Raw genomic sequence first — 18391 nt, 5'->3', positions numbered from 1 at the left:
TTACAGGATAATTTCCCTGCGGGAAACCCGGAGCGTCTCCAAGATCTGAAGTCCACTGTCGATCTGCTAACCAGCATCACCTTCTTCAGGATGAAGGTACCTTTGTGTATGTGTGTGGGGGAGAGTGTGTTGGTTGTTACGGGATTGGTAAGCAAGGCACTCAATTTAAGATAATTGAAAGAAACATAAGTGTTGTAATAAATGTTGATGGAACACAACACTAACTGACCTTTGTTGATGTCAAAAATTCACGTCATTTATAACCTTTCATAAGAAAAAAGCTGTGCACTTCATTGAGTGACTGACACACCTTCAGCATTGGCCATGGCTGTGAAGTCTCCTGTCATGAAATTATAAATGATTTTAGGCACATTTCATTTAGGTGAAATCAATTCAAACTCATAATTCCTCAAAACCTGCCCCTCTTAACACAGCTGACCATTCAAACCCAAATGAGTTATTGTTGCACAATGTCTCGACTGCAGGCCGATGCAATAGTGTTCATGTAACATGTTTTGACTTGCACACTAAAGTAACCCTCTATGATTAAACTGCTTCCAGCCCTGTCTTGTTTCCTCTACCTCTCGCTCGCCCAACAGTACATCTTGACTTCTTCCGCTATATGAAGAACTCAGCTTCATTCAGCTCTCTTTTGGCTGGAGTGGGGGTGTAGTGGTGGTGCACTGAGGCATAGCTAAGATGGCAGCTATGAGCAAAGGAATGAAATCTGTCACTTAAGGTTACCAATGCTTTCACTCAGTGCCATGCCCATGCTGAGCTTTACTGTGCATACGCACAGCTGCTCACACACAGGAGCTACAGTGTTACTGTACAATATAGTGCACACTCACCTTTAGGCCAGCCTGGCCGCACGTCAATTATGATATACATAATGGATGTAATAAGACTGCCCTTTTTCCACAAGCAAGCGATATCTTAGGATTAATATTTCATGTACATGTAATATGATATCATTACATTGTCACTCCACTGATGGATGATACTACACATAGGAATTAATTTCAGACACAGGAACTGTCATTGATTTGGGTTGCTAACATCATATATAGCTATTGGATGATCATACACAGAATGAACTGCTATAAGACGTAGGAGAACGCCTCAACCTGAAAGCATATCTTTTAATCGTGTGTATTTGTGTGTGTGCAGGTACAAGAGCTTCAGAGTCCACCCAGAGCCAGTATGGTTGTGAAGGACTGCGTGAAGGCGTGTCTGGACTCCACATACAAATACATTTTTGATAACTGTCATGAACTGTACAACCAACTCCTTGACCAGGTAAACCTCTTCCAGATCCTTCTGACTGTCACCACCAATCAGTCCTTTCAGCTCATTTAAGTCCGTACCAATATAGCTTCTCTACAGCAGTTGTGCAAACTCAAAGACATCCACAAAGTGAAGAGTCCTCACATTACATTTTGCAGATGTAGCAGCACACACGCTTAATTTGTCCTCATTTGGATTTCACTCTCGTCCAATCATACACTAAGACAATTTAGCTAAGTGCAGGTTGAGTAAGATGAGTTACAATACTATAGTTGTGCATGCATCCATTTGTGTCAGAAAGATAAAGACAAAGTTGAGATGCTATGCTATAAGGTGTGGATAGTGTTAAAGTCTTATGAAACTAAGGTCTGCTGCATGGTTGAAACCCTTGACAACATCCCTTCCTCCTCAGCCTCCTTCCCAGACATACATTTCCTTGTATGTTTTTAAAGAAAAACACCAGGGAGGTAAACTGTGCTCTGAGGGTTTTGCCTTTTACATCTGGTTTCTTGTCTTAAGGATTGATGTGTTTTGTTAGTTGGCTGAAATCCTGTCCCAGTGCTTATCACTCATCTTGAGACACTTTTTTACAAAAACATTGAAAAACATAACCTCGTCTGTGGCTGGAGCAACTTCTGTACGTTCAGCAAATGTTGAAAAGCTGAATGTTAGTGCAAACTGCAGTCGTGAAAATGCTGCATTTGCTTGCCCCTGCTTTAGTACGGGATTTGTCTGCCAGCTGTTCAGCTTTAGTGTTCTTTTGTTTCTTTTATTATGGTTGTTGTTTTTGTTGTTATGGCTTCCGTGGGCTTGAAAGCCATAACCCAGCCAAAAACCGGCCCATCCGGAGCAAAGAAACTCTTAGCAAAGTCTTATAAAAAAGACTATTCCTAACAAGAGAGTTTGTATTTTTATGGCATGTGTGTCTGTTGTTATTGCACAGGATCTTTGGTGATGTTTTCCGTATTTCTGAGTAGTGATTTCATAAGTAAACACTGTAAACAAAGCAGCTGACAGCATACCTGCTCTGCTGATTTGTGTAATCACATTTAATCTATAAACTAGTAACTCAGCATCTGCTAATTAGCCAGACAGCTAGCAACACTAGCCAGATAATAGACAGATAATGCCTTTATGAGTCTCTGCATCATTGGAGAAAGTAAGCTGTTCAAGATTGTCTAGCTTACTTAAATTTGTGTGGGGGAATCCCTGAAAAATCTGCTTTAATTACTGGTAGTCTTTTAAAATCATTAATATTGAACAGAGTTACCACTTCAGGGCCACTCCAAATTCATTTATCACAAATTCAAGGTAAAAACACTCTTTCTTAAATTTTCTGCCAGGTGTTGACAGAAGATCTCTCATCGCATGCCTTTATCACGAATCACCTTCAGCCTGTCATAAAGCTGACATTGCACCTTCCCTTTCAGCTTCAGTGTGTGTTAATGTGTGACACTGCCAAGAAAATATAAATTCAATATGGCATGGCTGGAAATCAATAAGCTATATGTCATGACTGACATTTACCAGACAATAAAAATGTGCACTGTGTCTATTGCAAACTTTGCATGAAGGACTTCAACCTTCCAAGAATGAGAGAGTCTGCGAGAGGAGCCATATAAAAGCAGCCAAGCATCAGGCAGCACCTACCTGATTCAAATCACCATCTCATCTTTTTAGGGCTTTTTTGGATCTTGAGTGTCCAGATGGATAATGTATGAGCACAAAAAATAGCTTTCAACGTGGATGATATAAATAAACGGGCATGAGATTAAGCTGCCTCCTCATGTTAGAATGTATCACTGACATGCCACAAGCAGCTGCAGGCGTGTTCTCATATTAAGAACTCACAGACTCAATTAATTACATTCCCAAGAAACGTGGCATCACCCAGTTCTCGGTTATGGTTTGCTTCTTGGAACACATGAAGACTACCAAGGGCTAGTTTACTGGCTTCGGCCTCGCCTGAGTAAATAATCAGGCAACAGGCAGTTCTGCCTGATTATTTTACGGTTTACTTCCCAAGGAGAATGGCCTCCACACCTCAGAATATAATGTCTTTTAAGATAATGGCTGCAATCCGCTCAAAAGTTGAATAATAAGCTTCCTTTGTTTAAACAGCCTGAGGGGTTGTAAGCAATTACCAAACCGGAGAGATAGACGCTTTCGCTAATTACATCTTCGTCCACCACAGTTTCACAATTGACAGCCTCTCCATCAATGTTTCCTCCACAGCAGAAGAAAAAGACATCAGCTTCACCCCAAAGCAAATCTCACTGTGACTATAAATTATTATGTTCACTTACACTAGGTAGCCTTTGACTCAGCGGATAGAACACATCTCAGACCCCAATTCTCCAGTTGCTTACAGTGACTGAGTGCGGCGACACAAGAGCTGACACGGTGGCCAGGCAGGCAGTGAAATATCCCACGACGAGGCATCTTGCATAACATAACAACAAAGCTCTCTGCTTCTGCCTGAGCGTAAAATGACTGTGGGGGACAGGAGAGGCAGGGGGGATCTAGCTTAACAGTTTTTTAAACCCTGGTAGAGAAAGGAAGATGTTGAACAGCAAGGTGAAGGAGAAAGAGGGCAAAGGAATCATGGAGAAGAGCAAAAGGAAAAACTACCATTTTCTCTCTGGCTCATCCACTGTGATTTCCATCGGAGATGATGGTGCATGGACCACATAAGCCTTGTAAAATACACATGCATCTATGAAAAATGCACATGTATATGTGCTTATGTATTATGCAAATATGAATGCATAAGCAGACGGATGAAGAGAAACAGTTTGGTTTTGAAGAGGGAGCTTGGTGATTGGTGACAGGTGTGCAAAAGTATGCATCCACTGTGCTTGTATGTGAGAAGAGCCGCGAAGCAGCACCAAGACTACTTGCTACTGAGCAAGCAATACAAATTGATTTGATAAGTATGTCTCTCATCGACATTATCACATATTTGCCAACAAAACCCAAGTGTTCAATTTAACTGTGTTTGAAGTACACGTTTGTTTGTTTGTTTACAGAATGTGCGCCTTTGAGTGTGTATTCCATACGTATAGTATTTACACATACAACCTCTTTTCTCTGGGCCTTAAAATGCATTGCAGCAGCTTCAGTTCCCTCCACAGCTATTTCTCTTGGGAATTTGATCACTTCTCCACGAACATCCTTCAATCAGAGCCTCTGTAATTTGTGTCACATTGTAAGAATTGATGAGAAGCCAGTTGTATGCTAATGCTGATTTTCTCCCACACAGGGACTGAAAGTGCTAAACAATAAACATAAACCACTAGCTACCCTCTAGAGGAGCGATACGCTGCTGTGAATATCTCTGCTACTGCCCCCCACCACCACCACCACTACCAAGCAGTGAGACTATACTGCACTGTAGGTTCAGTACAGTATTCACCTCCCTAGCACAAGTGAGAGTGAAGCCCATGGGTGTGTTGTTGACTGTAAAAAGACAGCAAGCTACTTAATCACCTTTAACAATGTGTTTGTGGCTACTTGAGGTGAATACAGATGAGCAAAGGGAGTCTACGCTACGTTTTAGCCGGACGCGTGCTGCATTAAGTTAGGTGGGGATGACACAACCTTCAGTGTCCTTCATACATGCATACAGCTATGCACACACACACACACACACACACACACACACACAATATTACACCCACAGACAGGTTTTGCATAACTGAGTCACCTCCTGCAGAGATATTTGTTCCATTATATCATGCCTCCAATTAAAGGGGACCTATTATGCTTTTTTCTATTTTCTATCAAATGTTACAATGTCGGTTGTTTTTATTAAACATGGCCAAAGTTTCATTTTCTTTATGTGGTAAACATACTGAATTTAAAAGCAAAACACCTCAGGATTCAGACTATATTGAATACTCTGTTTCAAATGGTTTTTCTACTTTCAAGACAAGATGACGTCAGCCTGTGACGGATTTCTTTGTATGGTCATCGCTCCAAGCACACTGCTGCAACTGTTAACATTATGTAGCTACATCAAGCTACATGCTAGCGTCAGGGAAATATGTAATCTTGGTTGCCGGTGTTCATTTCTCCACCATTTCTGATATTTAACCTAAACATGTCCGGTTGTGAAGATTTTGATTTAGACGCTTTTTTTTTTTTTAGAGATTTTTTTTCTTTTTTCTTTTTCTTGCAGTAGAAAGTGCCGCCATACTCCATTACAGTCATTGCCAGGTTGCAAGCACACTGCTACATGTAGCTACATGCTAAATGTGCTAACATCAGGGTAACATGTAAATTTGGTTGCCAATTTCTCCCTGGTTTCAGATTGTATTCCTGCTGGAACATGAACAGTTGTGAAGATTTTGAGTTGGAAGCTTTTATTGGTGAATTTTTACGGTAAAAAAGTGCTGCTATACTGCATACAGTCATTCACAATCCAAAATAACGCTGTAGAGAAGTCAAGATGTAGAAGACCCAGAAACACCGACCACCTATGGCAGACTGGGCTTTTGTGGGGAGTCAACTTAGAGAGACAGGAGGTAAAGTAGAGGGGACACAGTGGTGCAGTTGTTAGCAATGTCACCTCACAGCACCCCGTCCAGGGTGTATCCCGCCTCTTGCCCAATGTCAGCCGGGATAACATGTCCCCTTTAACAGAAATGTACATTGTTGCATGTCATAGCATATCTCCTCCTGATGGCCCGGGCCTCTCATACCAGGCCAAACCTTCCTCTTTGAAGTAGCTATCACTATCCTAATTTCACAAACTATGAGTAAGGCGCCAAAATGGATTGCAGGCCTATTTCTTCTAGCTTTGATCCAAACACATAAATTGCTTATTTTTCTTCTCACAGGTAATCGCTTGTTTACTGCTCAATATTTTGAATTTCATGATCAATGGAGCAAGCAGATCTGTCTCTGGTGCTGTTTTCTGTTATTTATGATCTCACTTACCAGTGTTGTTTCACATCTCAGCCGTTCTTCAACAGTTCTAGCAGCGCATACTATACATGATTTATTCTACTCCACTGGGTACATGTGAACTCAGGTTAACATGCATCAAGCTTAAATTGCAAGTCCCAGCACAGTCTTTCTGTGAAGATTCACTTAAATATAAAGCTCCCTGTTGCCTCCACATTGGAAGCTAGTGCATTTTTCATGTGTTGCGACATAGGCAACATAAGTGAATATACGAAGTGGAAATTCATGAGCCTTTGATCAATATGATGCTTGGGATTGAACCACCCATGGAATGAGTCGTAATCTATTTTCATGACTGTGACACACAGGATGATAGACTTAACTTTTGCAGCCCCAAACCCCAATGATTAAAGTAGAGAACCCTGGGTTGACACGATCGACTGTCACAGAATCAGCTGTAAGCCGTTTCTGTGTTTCTTGTTTCTGTGAGATTAAATTCTGCAGCTCCTCCAGTTGCAACGTCTGCCTTGCATCACCAGATATTTGTAACAAGAATCAGCGGCATCAGACAAAAGTTGATTATTGTAGGAGCTGATTAGGTTCTAAGGATTGCATCAATGATAAATTGATTTGCATTTCCATTTCCCGAGCTCTCACTACAGTACATCTCTATGTGCTGCACCAAAGTCAATAAGACCAAGGTTGTTAAATAATTCAATCTAAATTATTCAATAACTGATTGGAACACATTTCATTTTTAACACAATTTTCTTTTCATCAAACATACATTTAGCTTTAGTCTGATTTACATACAGAGATGGGAGAATGTGTATTGTATCCTGTTGGGAGGGGATGTCCCCAGAGTCCAGAGTCCTAGATTATATTTGTCATTGTCAGCATGCATAAGCGCGGGTGTGTTTGCATGGTATCATGTCCGGGTATGATACAGATCTGTCAGTATGGCTGAGTTTGTTCCAATATGTGCACTCAGCTTTGTGTTTTCTGTGTGCAGAGCCTTGCTCATTTTTGTGCAACCTGTTCATGGCCGAGTGAAAGACTGTGACAGTTACTTGCTGACTGGAGATCAGTGTGGTTGCACAGTGTGGGGTGAGCAGATGGTAGAGTCAGTGAGAGGTTTCATTTTTAACACCTTTCGCCCCGGGACAGTCACCGATATTTCTGCAACACACTTTGACGCACACCCACAGCTACATAAACACATTACTGGGAGGTGATTACGATCTGAAAAACTTTAAAGTTGTAATCCATAAAATTTCTGATTTGGCAAAACCCATTACAATAGCTGTATCTGTTTCTGGTGCAACCAAATAAATTCACGGTGTTGGAATAAAGAGGTCAGTCAATAATCAGAATTTTCCCATCATGCTATGAGCAACCATGATCTGATTTTATGCTGCACATGGCACGAGTAAATTACCACCCAACAGCAAGGTGCAGTAACAGTAGTTTATTGCCTTGATGAAGAGATAGATGTGTACAGCCTGCAGCTCACTGTGCCTGTTTCTTATTGTCAACTTACTCCTTGCAATATTTAACATTAATCCACCATCTTTTTTGTGGACAAGAAAAAATACACTGCGTTTCCAATAAAAAACACATTCCATTATAAATGAGCTGCAGTAGGAAGGATTCAGTTTGCACCATCAATAGATAAAAAGAACAATAAACAGTGAGGCTGATATCGTTGGATTACAGACATCCATCATTTCTCTCCTGTGGATCCTTTGTAAATGAGACGGTAATTTGAATCCACTGCAGGAATGGCAGACTCCGCCACTAACAATGATAAGTTCTATATTCAGTAATCACAGAACGTAAATACTAGGGCTGTGACGGCTGTACCTGACTCAGAATTATGTTAGTTGAATCATATTTGGCTGTTCAATACAAATATTCAACAATTCTTTTTTTTTTTCTGTGTAAAGTTTTAAAGTGTAAACTGGCTCAGGAGGACATATAGTAAACGAGCCACCTGTGCTGACGACAGGTGGAAATGGCCAACAACATTTTTTGCCAACACTAAATATCAAACAAACCCCAAAGTCTTTGTTGCATTAAAGGGCTGTGAGCTGTCAGTTTACCACTTCTAAACAGAGGAGCCTTACGGTGCATACTCTTTTCCGTCACGCCGCTGCATCATGTCCGTAGCCACAGCTGTCTGTACCAAAGACTAGCATTAAAGTCAAGAGCGCTCACTCCACAGCAAAATCTTGGAATCAGAATGTCCCTTGTAGTACAATGCCCACTGACTAGCAACAAAATAAAAATAAAATATGGCTGTAATCTCAGCAGACTGGGGATCTCCAACTAAAGATCTGTATCTCTGACTTTCAAGGGGCAGCTCTAATAACTACATTATCGCTAAAAAAAATGAAACCATGAACAGTAATGGCGTCCTGAACAAAGAATGAAGTCATGCAACTTCTGTGTGTGTTGTAATCTGAGCTTCTCTGTGGTTTTGTTGTGGAAAGCTGGTCCAGCTGCTTGTGCATGTGAATGCACATGTGTATCTCACTGGCTAGCTCATTGCAACCGTTTTGCACTTTACTCATATGGCGGTTACTTCTGTTATCGGTACAGCATCAATGTGGAAGTACAAGGCCCAACCTCCAGTTACACTCTGGTTAACCCTGTTAGCTTTGTCAACACTGTTGCCATTGTTTAACCTGGAGTTAGCAGTGTTAGCTGCTAGCTACCAGCTCAGCTACCTCCATGTTGAAAACCATGTTCATGCAACTTGTACGCTCTGATCTTTGCATAGAGCTCCTTTAAGTTTGTTCAGCTTTATTATGTTATTGTACTGATCCTTATTTCCTATAATTTTTATGAACTGCAAGTGCTGTATGCTATCAATCGTATAAAAAATGTCATGACAAGATTATTCCATGATATGCAGTACAGAATATGTAAAAGTGTCAGAAAATCTGTTATGAAAACAACAATGTTTGAAAATCCCCAAATTTGAATTTTCTTATCATATCTTCTGCTTCACCTTCAACACACTCAAACTGTCTTCAGACTCTCACCATCCTAATTTTATTCTCCACAGAGCCGGAAGCAGGACATTCCCCGAGAGGAGCAGGGTCCGTCGATAAAGAACCTGGAGTTCTGGCCAAAACTCATCACTCTCATGGTGTCTGTAATCGATGAGGACCGAACAGCTTACACCCCAGTCATTAACCAGTATGTACTTCTTTATTATACCATCCATGTATTTTTACCAAGTAAAGGTTCAAACACGTGTTTAATGTGTACTTGATTATTTGCAATGCCAGCTTTTAGGCATTCTCATTACACATGCATTGTTAAACATTGTGTTAATATTTGTAACCATGTGTCCTCAATTTAACTTCAAAGGCATAAATGACCATACTGCAAACACACTTAACATGCAGAGAGATGCTGAGTTTGCAGTGCTTGCTCTGAAGCTTCATGCTGTGGTTTCTGCCCAACCACTCGTAACGAAATGGACATAGATGAGGTTGACTTGAAAGGAGGCTTAAGGAAGTGTTTGATATGGAAATACTGTGTAAAAAGATTAATAATAATGTAATGTTCGGGTCTGTAATAAGCCTCGTGCTGATTAAATATTTACTTATTTTGTGCAATATTTATATATATATATATATACAGTATATATATTTTTTTTTTTTGCTGTAATTTTGTATTTATTTGTCTTAATTAAGGCCAATCAGGCTCCATTATTCATCACACATGATTAAATAGACAAGGTAGAGAGATCCCTCTGAAAGTATCACCTCAGTTTAATTCATTTTAAGATATTTTCTTTTTAAAGAATGTGATGGGAAAACAAAAAACTCCTCGCTCCTGAAATTTTGAAAAATGTATTTACTGATTTTGAAGAGATGAATGAGCACAGTGTTGCGCAAGAAGGCTGTGAGGCAGCCAGAAAAAAAAGCTTTGTTTGTATGGTGAGCCATAGTATGGATGGATAAAAGGGGAAACACAGTGTTGCTGAATTATATAACAGATGAGAGATTTGTTGTAGGGAAAAGGGATAGAGGGCTGGTTGTGGTGACGGTGTTGAGGGGACGTTTGTGTTTGCGTCCTTCCAATGATTTGGTTAATAAAATCAAACAAATTACCCGACCTGAAGAAAACAGAGTGGAGCCTTGGAAGAAATAAGATGAAGCATATTTTTCTCTTTCTGTCTCACTCATACATACCCTCTCACACTCTCTCGCCTGCCCCTTTTCTTTCTCCCTCCTCCTACTGATTTACGATGCTTATTAAGACTCTGTTTATGCCCTGAGCTTTCTCTCATATACTGTCTAATGATAGATTTGCAATATTTATGCCCATTTCCTTCACATTCCCCTGGTCAAGTTCCAGAGTGACAGCAACTCTGATGCTTTTCACAATAAACCCATTTCTGGACGCGTTGCCTTTAAATAATGGGTACTGCTGCCAGAGGGAAAAATGTTAAAATGTTACTCTGTTGTTCTGTGCTTACTTGTTTACTTGGGAATGTAGCCTAGAATTTTTTTGTGCCAATAGACTGATCTACAGAATTTATTTTATGATTGGAAATATAAAATTGGATGCTGCAGTTGTTTTTAAAAGTGTAAAGGATAAGAAGCTTTAGAGATTATTTCCAGGAATACTCATCATGCGGATTGTAAACCACATAACATCATTTATTTCACCACGGAGAAGTAGATTGTAAACATCTACAGGCATGCACAGGAGCTGCAGATGTTACATTCATTTTTGCCATGACAATTTTTTTTCATTGTCTGCCTCGCCCACAGCGCGCCATGTGTGTGCACGATGAGACCGAAGAATAACCAAGATTGAGAAAAAGATTCTGACAGTGATTGAGATGAAAGAGAGTGCAATTGTCTCTGGGATTCTTGTTTGTTTTTTCCCTCCAATTGCCACTGGGAGCACAAATCCGCCTTCTTGTCTCAGTGTTTGTTCCTTTGTTTCACAAAAGGATGTGCTGAAGGTTGGGGTGGGAAAAGGAAAGTGTGTGTGTGTGTGTGTGTGTGTGTGTGTGTGTGTGTGTGTGTGTGTGTGTGTTCGGGCACACTTGGGCGGTGGTTTCTGGCAGAGTGTTCGGGCTGAGCAGTTGATTACTGTTTCAATAAAAATCGTTGGACAAATGTGTTTGTTTTTGGAAACAGGGCGGTCTCCTGCAGAAGTAAAACATTTCCGAATAAATTGACCTTTCTCAGGCCAAGGCCCCGTCATCTATAAACGTCCTCCCATCATTGTCTGAAGATACGGATAATTAAACCATTGACACCTCACATTCAAGCTTTGACTGAAAATCTATCGGCATTCGAAATAGCAGATTACTTTCCAAATAGGTTGCCACCCTCTCTGTCTCCCTTTCCCTCTCGCTCCTTTGCTGTGTCATTCCCTCCTGCACATTTTCTCATCTTTAAGCCCCGTGCATGCATCTCCATTCCGCCCCAATTCAACCAGGTCTGGAAATGACGGGGGATTATTAGATTATGAGATTCACCAACCATGTCTTCTTGCACATCTGTTAAGTCGTTTGTTAGAGATTTCAGGCTGGGCCAAGCCATCAGGCCACCCAGTCAAGCGTGTCATTATACGGAAATGAGTCTGATTGGAATCCGTTTCAATTCCACCAGGTTTCCACAGGAGCTGAATGTGGGCAAGATCAGCGCCGAGATCACGTGGAGCCTCTTCGCCCTGGATATGAAGTATGCAATGGAAGGTGAGTAATGCTGCTGATCAGACAATTATCTCTTGCTCAAGGGCATGTGTGTGTTTAAGGGAGTGAATGAGCTGAAGATAAAAGGTATTAATGGATCGAGTGTTGGCGAAGAATAATAGGTTACACAACATCCTGAGTAGTCACTGCTGAGAATGTGTAGCTACTTGTTAGCTATTCACTAATTAGCATTTAATTCTAATTTGTTGCTTGCTCTTCCCTGTGTAACTACTCAGGAATAAGTGAGAAGTGTTGCTGTGCTGTGCCTCTCTGTATTTGAGTGCTGTTTATTGGCTGGTGTCACGGTGTTGTTTATCGGCTGTGTCTGGCTGTGGTCAGCTCAGCTGCCTATCTAGATTACACTTCCCGGATTTCATTCTATTGATCAATATAGAAAACTTCTTTTAATCAAGATAAACAATTGATCGGTGGTATAATCGAAGAGAGATGCTTGGATTTGTGTGTGTGTGTGTGTGTGTGTGTGTGTGTGTTTCTGTATTTTGGTACCTGTGTGGTCCATTCTTTTCACAAGCAATATAAGATAAGAGGAAAATCTCTGAAGTATAGACTTTACTTTTTAATTATTTAAGGGACATGTGAGGGTTAAGGTGATTTACAATTTAGTGTTGTGTCTGTGTGTCTCGGACTTTAACCCATGACTAGTGGGCAGCTTTTAGAACCGTCAGGCAGTGGTAGGTAGGTAGTACTAAACTTATTATATTACATTGTAACTGTATAATGCAATTAGTATATTAGAAGAGTTGCCTGCAGTGTTTAGGATAGAGGCATAACAAGGGAATTTTGCACCATATGAAAGGAGTAATTTACAGTCTGTAATCTACCATGAGCCAGAATCATCAATCAGTTTCTTCCACTATCACTAATTACTCAAGAGTGTAAATCCGTCATTCCATAGCAGCCACGTTGTGCCTAATTTAAACAGTAAATAAGCTGCAAAATGTATTTCACATTTAGGACTTAAACTCATCTATAAATGCCAGCAGAATCGGCTCCTCAGGTTTCATTTAGAGCTGTGGGTGCAGTAAGACATGGAGTATCCAACAGGACCTTCAAGGTGCCCTCATGTAAATCCTAATTTGGACCAAACAGCTTTTTCTGTTCCAGGAATCAACATGTGGAATACCTTACCAGCAGAACTCAAACTGAATTCTGACCAGGATCATTTTAAAGGAGCTTTGTGGGACATTTAGAGCATGCCTATGATTCAGTGTGGGGCAGGATCGTCTGCATACAGTTCTTAACATTGAGGTGGCTGAGCCAGTGGCTAGCAGCTAACAGTGCTAACCCTAACCCTAACAACAGTAACATTACTGACAGAGCTAACATTGTTAACCGAGGGGAAACCAGAGGTTAGGTGCTATGCTTCTGCAGCGCCATGTTGATAACGGCTGCAACCGCTGCAACATGTTCTCATACAGTGGCTTATATGTTATCTTACCAAAATACACATGCAACGGTTCCAACACGGTCTCATTCCGAAGTCAATGAATACCAGCGCTTGAGCAGTGACTTCCCCGTCAGACACCAACGAACAAAGCTGTCCTTTCACCTTGGCATGATATACAGCTGGGTGCTGTCAGTGTGTAATGGCGCCTGATGGCCTCAGGGGGAAATGTGGCAGGACAACAATGAAAGTTAAGGGGGCAAAAAGTCTAAGTAGTAAACCGGACGAAGAACCACCGACTTTTACCAGGAGTTGTTGATTTACTCGAATGAGTGTCAAGCCAAACCCTGTGATTTTTTTTTCTAAACCCAACCGCATGAGTTTGTTGGCTACATTTAGCCACGTGTTTGTTGTTGTAGGGGGAAAAAAAGTCATTGTTGTACCAACGTAGTACACTAATTTTGAAAGAGACAGATACAAAGTGAACATTTCCTGTGAAGTCAGACAAGGTCGGAGTGAGAATGTGTTGATGGTTCCTATAGATGAATTCGGTGAGCGATTTGTGTATGCCGCTATCTTGCGGCGGCGCCATTGCTGCGGTGACATGTGTCAGTCATCAATTCTATGCTGTCATTGTGAACTGACTCTCTACAATGACACCATCATGAATAGCTGGATTGATGATGTTAGACAGTGGCCTCCGGTAACTGATCATTATGAACTAATCATTATGGACAGGCTACGTGACCAACACATCATATTGAAGGCGATCAGTGTTGATCGCCTTCAATATGATGTGATGGTCGTCTAAAAGGCGGTGTAAAATTTGCCCGACCCATCCGGAGCTCAGGTAATTTTGACCCTCAATCAGAGACCTGTAACGTTAATTGCCGTTTTTTTGGTCATCGGAGGCCAGGCAATCATAACGTTAATTGCCGTTTTTTTGGTCATCGGAGGCCAGGCAATCAATAAAATATTCTTGAATACCTCAAACAAAACACAAACACGTGTTGTTGTTGTTGTTTTTAGTCACGTAGCCTGTCCAATGATTAAATGTCACGCTGCTAGCTTGCTAACGTCAGCACACGTAACGTATGCTAACGTTATATGACACAGTGTTTAATGATACAGTCTATTATCTCCCTATTACTCTAATCTTTCCTGCTTATCACTCAAACAAATGATTAATTTCTATATTAATATCGGTACTCATTTAAGATACCATCATCAGTTACTGGAGGCCACCGTCTAACATCATCAATCCAGCTATTAATGATGCTGTCATTGTAGAGAGTCAGTTCACAGTGACAGCATAATGAATTGATGACTGACTCATGTCACCGCAGCAATGGCGCCGCTGCAAGATGGCGGCATACAGAAATCGCTCGCCGAATTCGTCTATAGCAGCAAATGATGTTACATACTTTACATAAAATTATGTATTCAATGTAAAGTTACAGGGATTAGGTTAAGGAAAACAAACATGGTGTCGGGCGTACCCTAAAATAACTAAAAGTTTACTTGGTTTCAAACCGTTTCAAACATCAGGCTCCTGGGGAAAAGTCCTGTGTTGTTTGACCCATTACCATCCCAACCTGCCTCCTAAGGCAGTTATTTGGTCTTTACTCCCGTCAGCACCTTAATCACGTGGTTGCAGCCTTCTTGATTACGTGGGATATAGCACATTAATTATTGGCTCATGTTTACATGGTTTATGTACGAATTCTGGTGCATTACTGTTTTGTAGGTATACATACCATGAGTGTATGAGAACAATCTGACTGCTGTATGAGCACAGTGCAGAGCGGCAGCAATGAGCTTGTCAGTGGGATACACTCACAGGGCAAGAACATGCACGCTCAGCCAGCACAGTGATCACCACAACGAACAGAGAATCTCGGATTACAACACACACACAGAGGGGAGCATGACTTCATTCTCTGCTCAGGACACCATTACTACACTATATCTTTAAATAGCAAATAGTCATTTGCTTGCTGCTATATTAATGCTCTGAATGGGGCATACAGAGCCTTTAAACTCAAGCTGAAATGGTTTTGAACAGGGCTAAGTCATGTAGTCATAAATCATCTAGTGCTTCTTGTTTTATGGTGCTTTATTGTATGATAGTTTTCTTGTGTTGTTCTGTCTGAATTTACCTGTTGAGTTCTGAGTTTTGTGTTCTTAATGTACATAGTTATTGTTGAATTGGCTTTTTATACTGTCTCTTGTGTATCTGTTGTCGAGTTGTATTGTAAGGGCCCATCTAGAACCATTCACAGCAAGTTAGCTGAGGCACTAAATGCTGTGGTGTGCTGTATCGGTTTAGGCTACATACTTGTCCCCATACAAAGACACATAAAATTAATATATTTTGTTAACACAAGTAGGTCTTTTTTCCAGCAGAAACTCACAGTGATTAAGCAATATATCTCAGATCTACTCTGCTGGCAGGAAGACAGATGTGGCCCATTTTAACGTGGGTTTTGACTTCAATCCCCACCCCCTCTATCTCCAGCCCAGCTTGAGCTTCATTAGCCAGAAATTATGCATTATAACATTAGTACGCTGCACACACTATGCTCATGTTTATCAAATTCTTCTCACTTTAGTGATCAATTCAGATCAAAGCCAGACTTTCTCTGGACTGAATGCTTCTTTGTGTGTGTAGGACACAGTTTTTTGTATTTGATGTGGGTGGAGAAGATTACCATTCCCAACAACATTTTGGAAGTCAAAGCAAATGTGTTGCACCTCTCATGTGTTGCTTTTATCTGCTGCGGCCCGACTATAACATTTAAATTGATGCAGGTTTTTTTCATACATATCTTGCCCGGTTCAAGTTGAACCTGTGAACCAGCTCTATGTTAAAGTAGACATGACAAAGGGCATGATATTTGCTACTTAGATGGTGACAGAAAAGGAGGAGAGAAAGATTTAAAAGAAGCAGGGATCTGATTGAGGTCAAGGATCAGGAAATGCTCTTTAGACTCTGTGTAAGAAAAAAGGCAGAGAAGCACCAAAGGAGCTTATTGGTGATTTATCCTCATCTGCACAGCACATACCTGCTGCATTCCCAGCACTAAGCCATCTTGGGTTGCTATGGTAACCAGGTGCCACTGCAAACTGCGGTGTCTTTATATACCCACACATACATTAAGTAGGTATATAGATTCTGTACATGCAATATGATTTTACATATGAGATGGTTTAAATATGATCTGCTTTTTGGATAGACTGTGTATGGCCTCTATGCATATAAATGTACCCATGCATCAGGTTTTAATAAGACAGGCAGCTTCACAAGTGTGTGTGCACATATGGATGTGTGTTTCTGTGATGAGGTGATGAGCAGCTATATAGTGGCAAGATGTCTGGATTATGGGTACTCAGATTTACATTGAATCACTGATCCTGACTTTTTCTCACAATTCCATGAGTATAATTTTTAACATTCACCATATCCTTAAGATAAAATAAACTGTGTTATCTTGGTGTAGTATTTACTGAAAACAAATGAGGCAACAGTCAAGACTATCAGTAGCCTCTGTCTCACATCAGTGGTTATGTTAAAGTGAAATATTCTCAGACTTCCGTTGCCTTCTGTCATAAATAGGATATTGTTACTTGTTACCTCATCTCCTTCCTTTTCCCCAAAGACAAAAAACATTGTGAAAATAATTCTTCCATCAACCTTGTTTCATCATCTGGCAATGCAACACTCCCTGAAACTGTGTCTGTGTTTGTACTGAAGAGGGGAGTGATTTCTGTATGTCTTGTTTTGTAACACAAACCAGATTTTGCACAAAATCCAGCCAACAGAAATTCTGTAAAAATTAAGGGTAGCGGATTGTAGTAATTAAGCAGTCTGGCTCTAGAAATTATAGTAGTCCAACATTTTATTAACGAACAATTACTGGTTCGTAAGCTATCATCACAAAGCCAGAGCTGGTGTGTTTTGCACACCAAAAGCTGAGCTTCAGCTGCAATGTTTTTACTGTGAATGTGAACAAAGCATTATCAATCCCAAAAATGTAAACAAAATTTAAAGGGGCTCTATGCGAAATTCAGAGCATATGAGCTGCATGGATAGTTCTCAACATGGAGGTGGCTGAGCCGGTGGCTAGTAATTAACAATGTTAGCTCCATAAATAGTGCTAAATGTAGGGGAAATACCTTTTTGAGAATGTTTGCACTCGTAATAAAGTTTGGGGCACCACCCACCTAATGAGGGAAGCGACTAATCAAATTAATAACTCCATAAACCAATTTTTAATTCGTCAGCACACTTATCAATAATGAATCAATCTCAACATATGGGTTATGAATTCTCCATATAGTGATCTTAATTCCTGCTCAAAAGAAATATCCACAGACAACGACTTGGTGATAAATGAAAATTTATTTAACCTAAATGGGTAACAACTGAATAAATGAATGAGGATACTATGAAATAACACAAAATCACCAGTATGTACAATGGATTAAACAAGAAGTAACACGTGTGTGGGTTATTTGATTTGGCGATAGTGAGGGAGTAGGCCTATGTGAAGATAAATCGGGAACAAAGGAATCCTAAATTAAGATTAAGATAATTAAATCTCCTATTCGACATCAGTTCTTACCACTGCCCAGCGGGTCATCTGTGAGGGGAGTTCCTTGCCTCCCTTCTTAGCAGCGAATCATGCAGACGTTTCTCCTGGGGCCCCGAACTTTCACTTTGCAACTCCCAGACTTTCCAGCAGAATGAAACCAGCTGGCGCACTGTGGAGAGGGGAGTGGTTGAGTCTGTGGGTGCCCCAATGTTGGTTTCCTTACGCTGTTTATTATGGGAGTTATTGAACCAAGTGATAACCTAAACAAAAGCAGCACTACAGGTTTATTACTTTCAAAAGATTACAACACTTTAGGCTAAACAGCACAGCTTCATGATAGCACAATAACTATTTAGATCACTAGTGTTTTCTCTTTTATGAAGGATAATATGCACAGTTAAGTAGATCAATAAAGAGAAGGAGAGGGACACACAGAGCAGTTGTGACTATGTGCATGTGTGTACATCT

At 40.6% G+C, this 18391-nt stretch overlaps 1 protein-coding gene across 1 annotated transcript in view; it reads left to right on the top strand.

The window, feature by feature from the left end:
- LOC126393829 (protein unc-13 homolog C) overlaps positions 1-18391 on the top strand; it is a 136278-nt gene that overhangs the window by 66516 nt on the left and 51371 nt on the right. Inside the window, exons 15-18 of the mRNA XM_050050209.1 lie at positions 7-96; positions 1171-1299; positions 9266-9399; positions 11841-11926. Coding sequence (XP_049906166.1) covers positions 7-96; positions 1171-1299; positions 9266-9399; positions 11841-11926 — 439 coding nt within the window. The remainder of the gene's footprint in view (positions 1-6; positions 97-1170; positions 1300-9265; positions 9400-11840; positions 11927-18391) is intronic.

Source organism: Epinephelus moara, chromosome 1 (assembly GCF_006386435.1).
Source record: "Epinephelus moara isolate mb chromosome 1, YSFRI_EMoa_1.0, whole genome shotgun sequence".
In the NCBI taxonomy this organism is placed as follows: domain Eukaryota; kingdom Metazoa; phylum Chordata; class Actinopteri; order Perciformes; family Serranidae; genus Epinephelus; species Epinephelus moara.
This window is presented reverse-complemented; position numbering and strand designations above follow the sequence as displayed.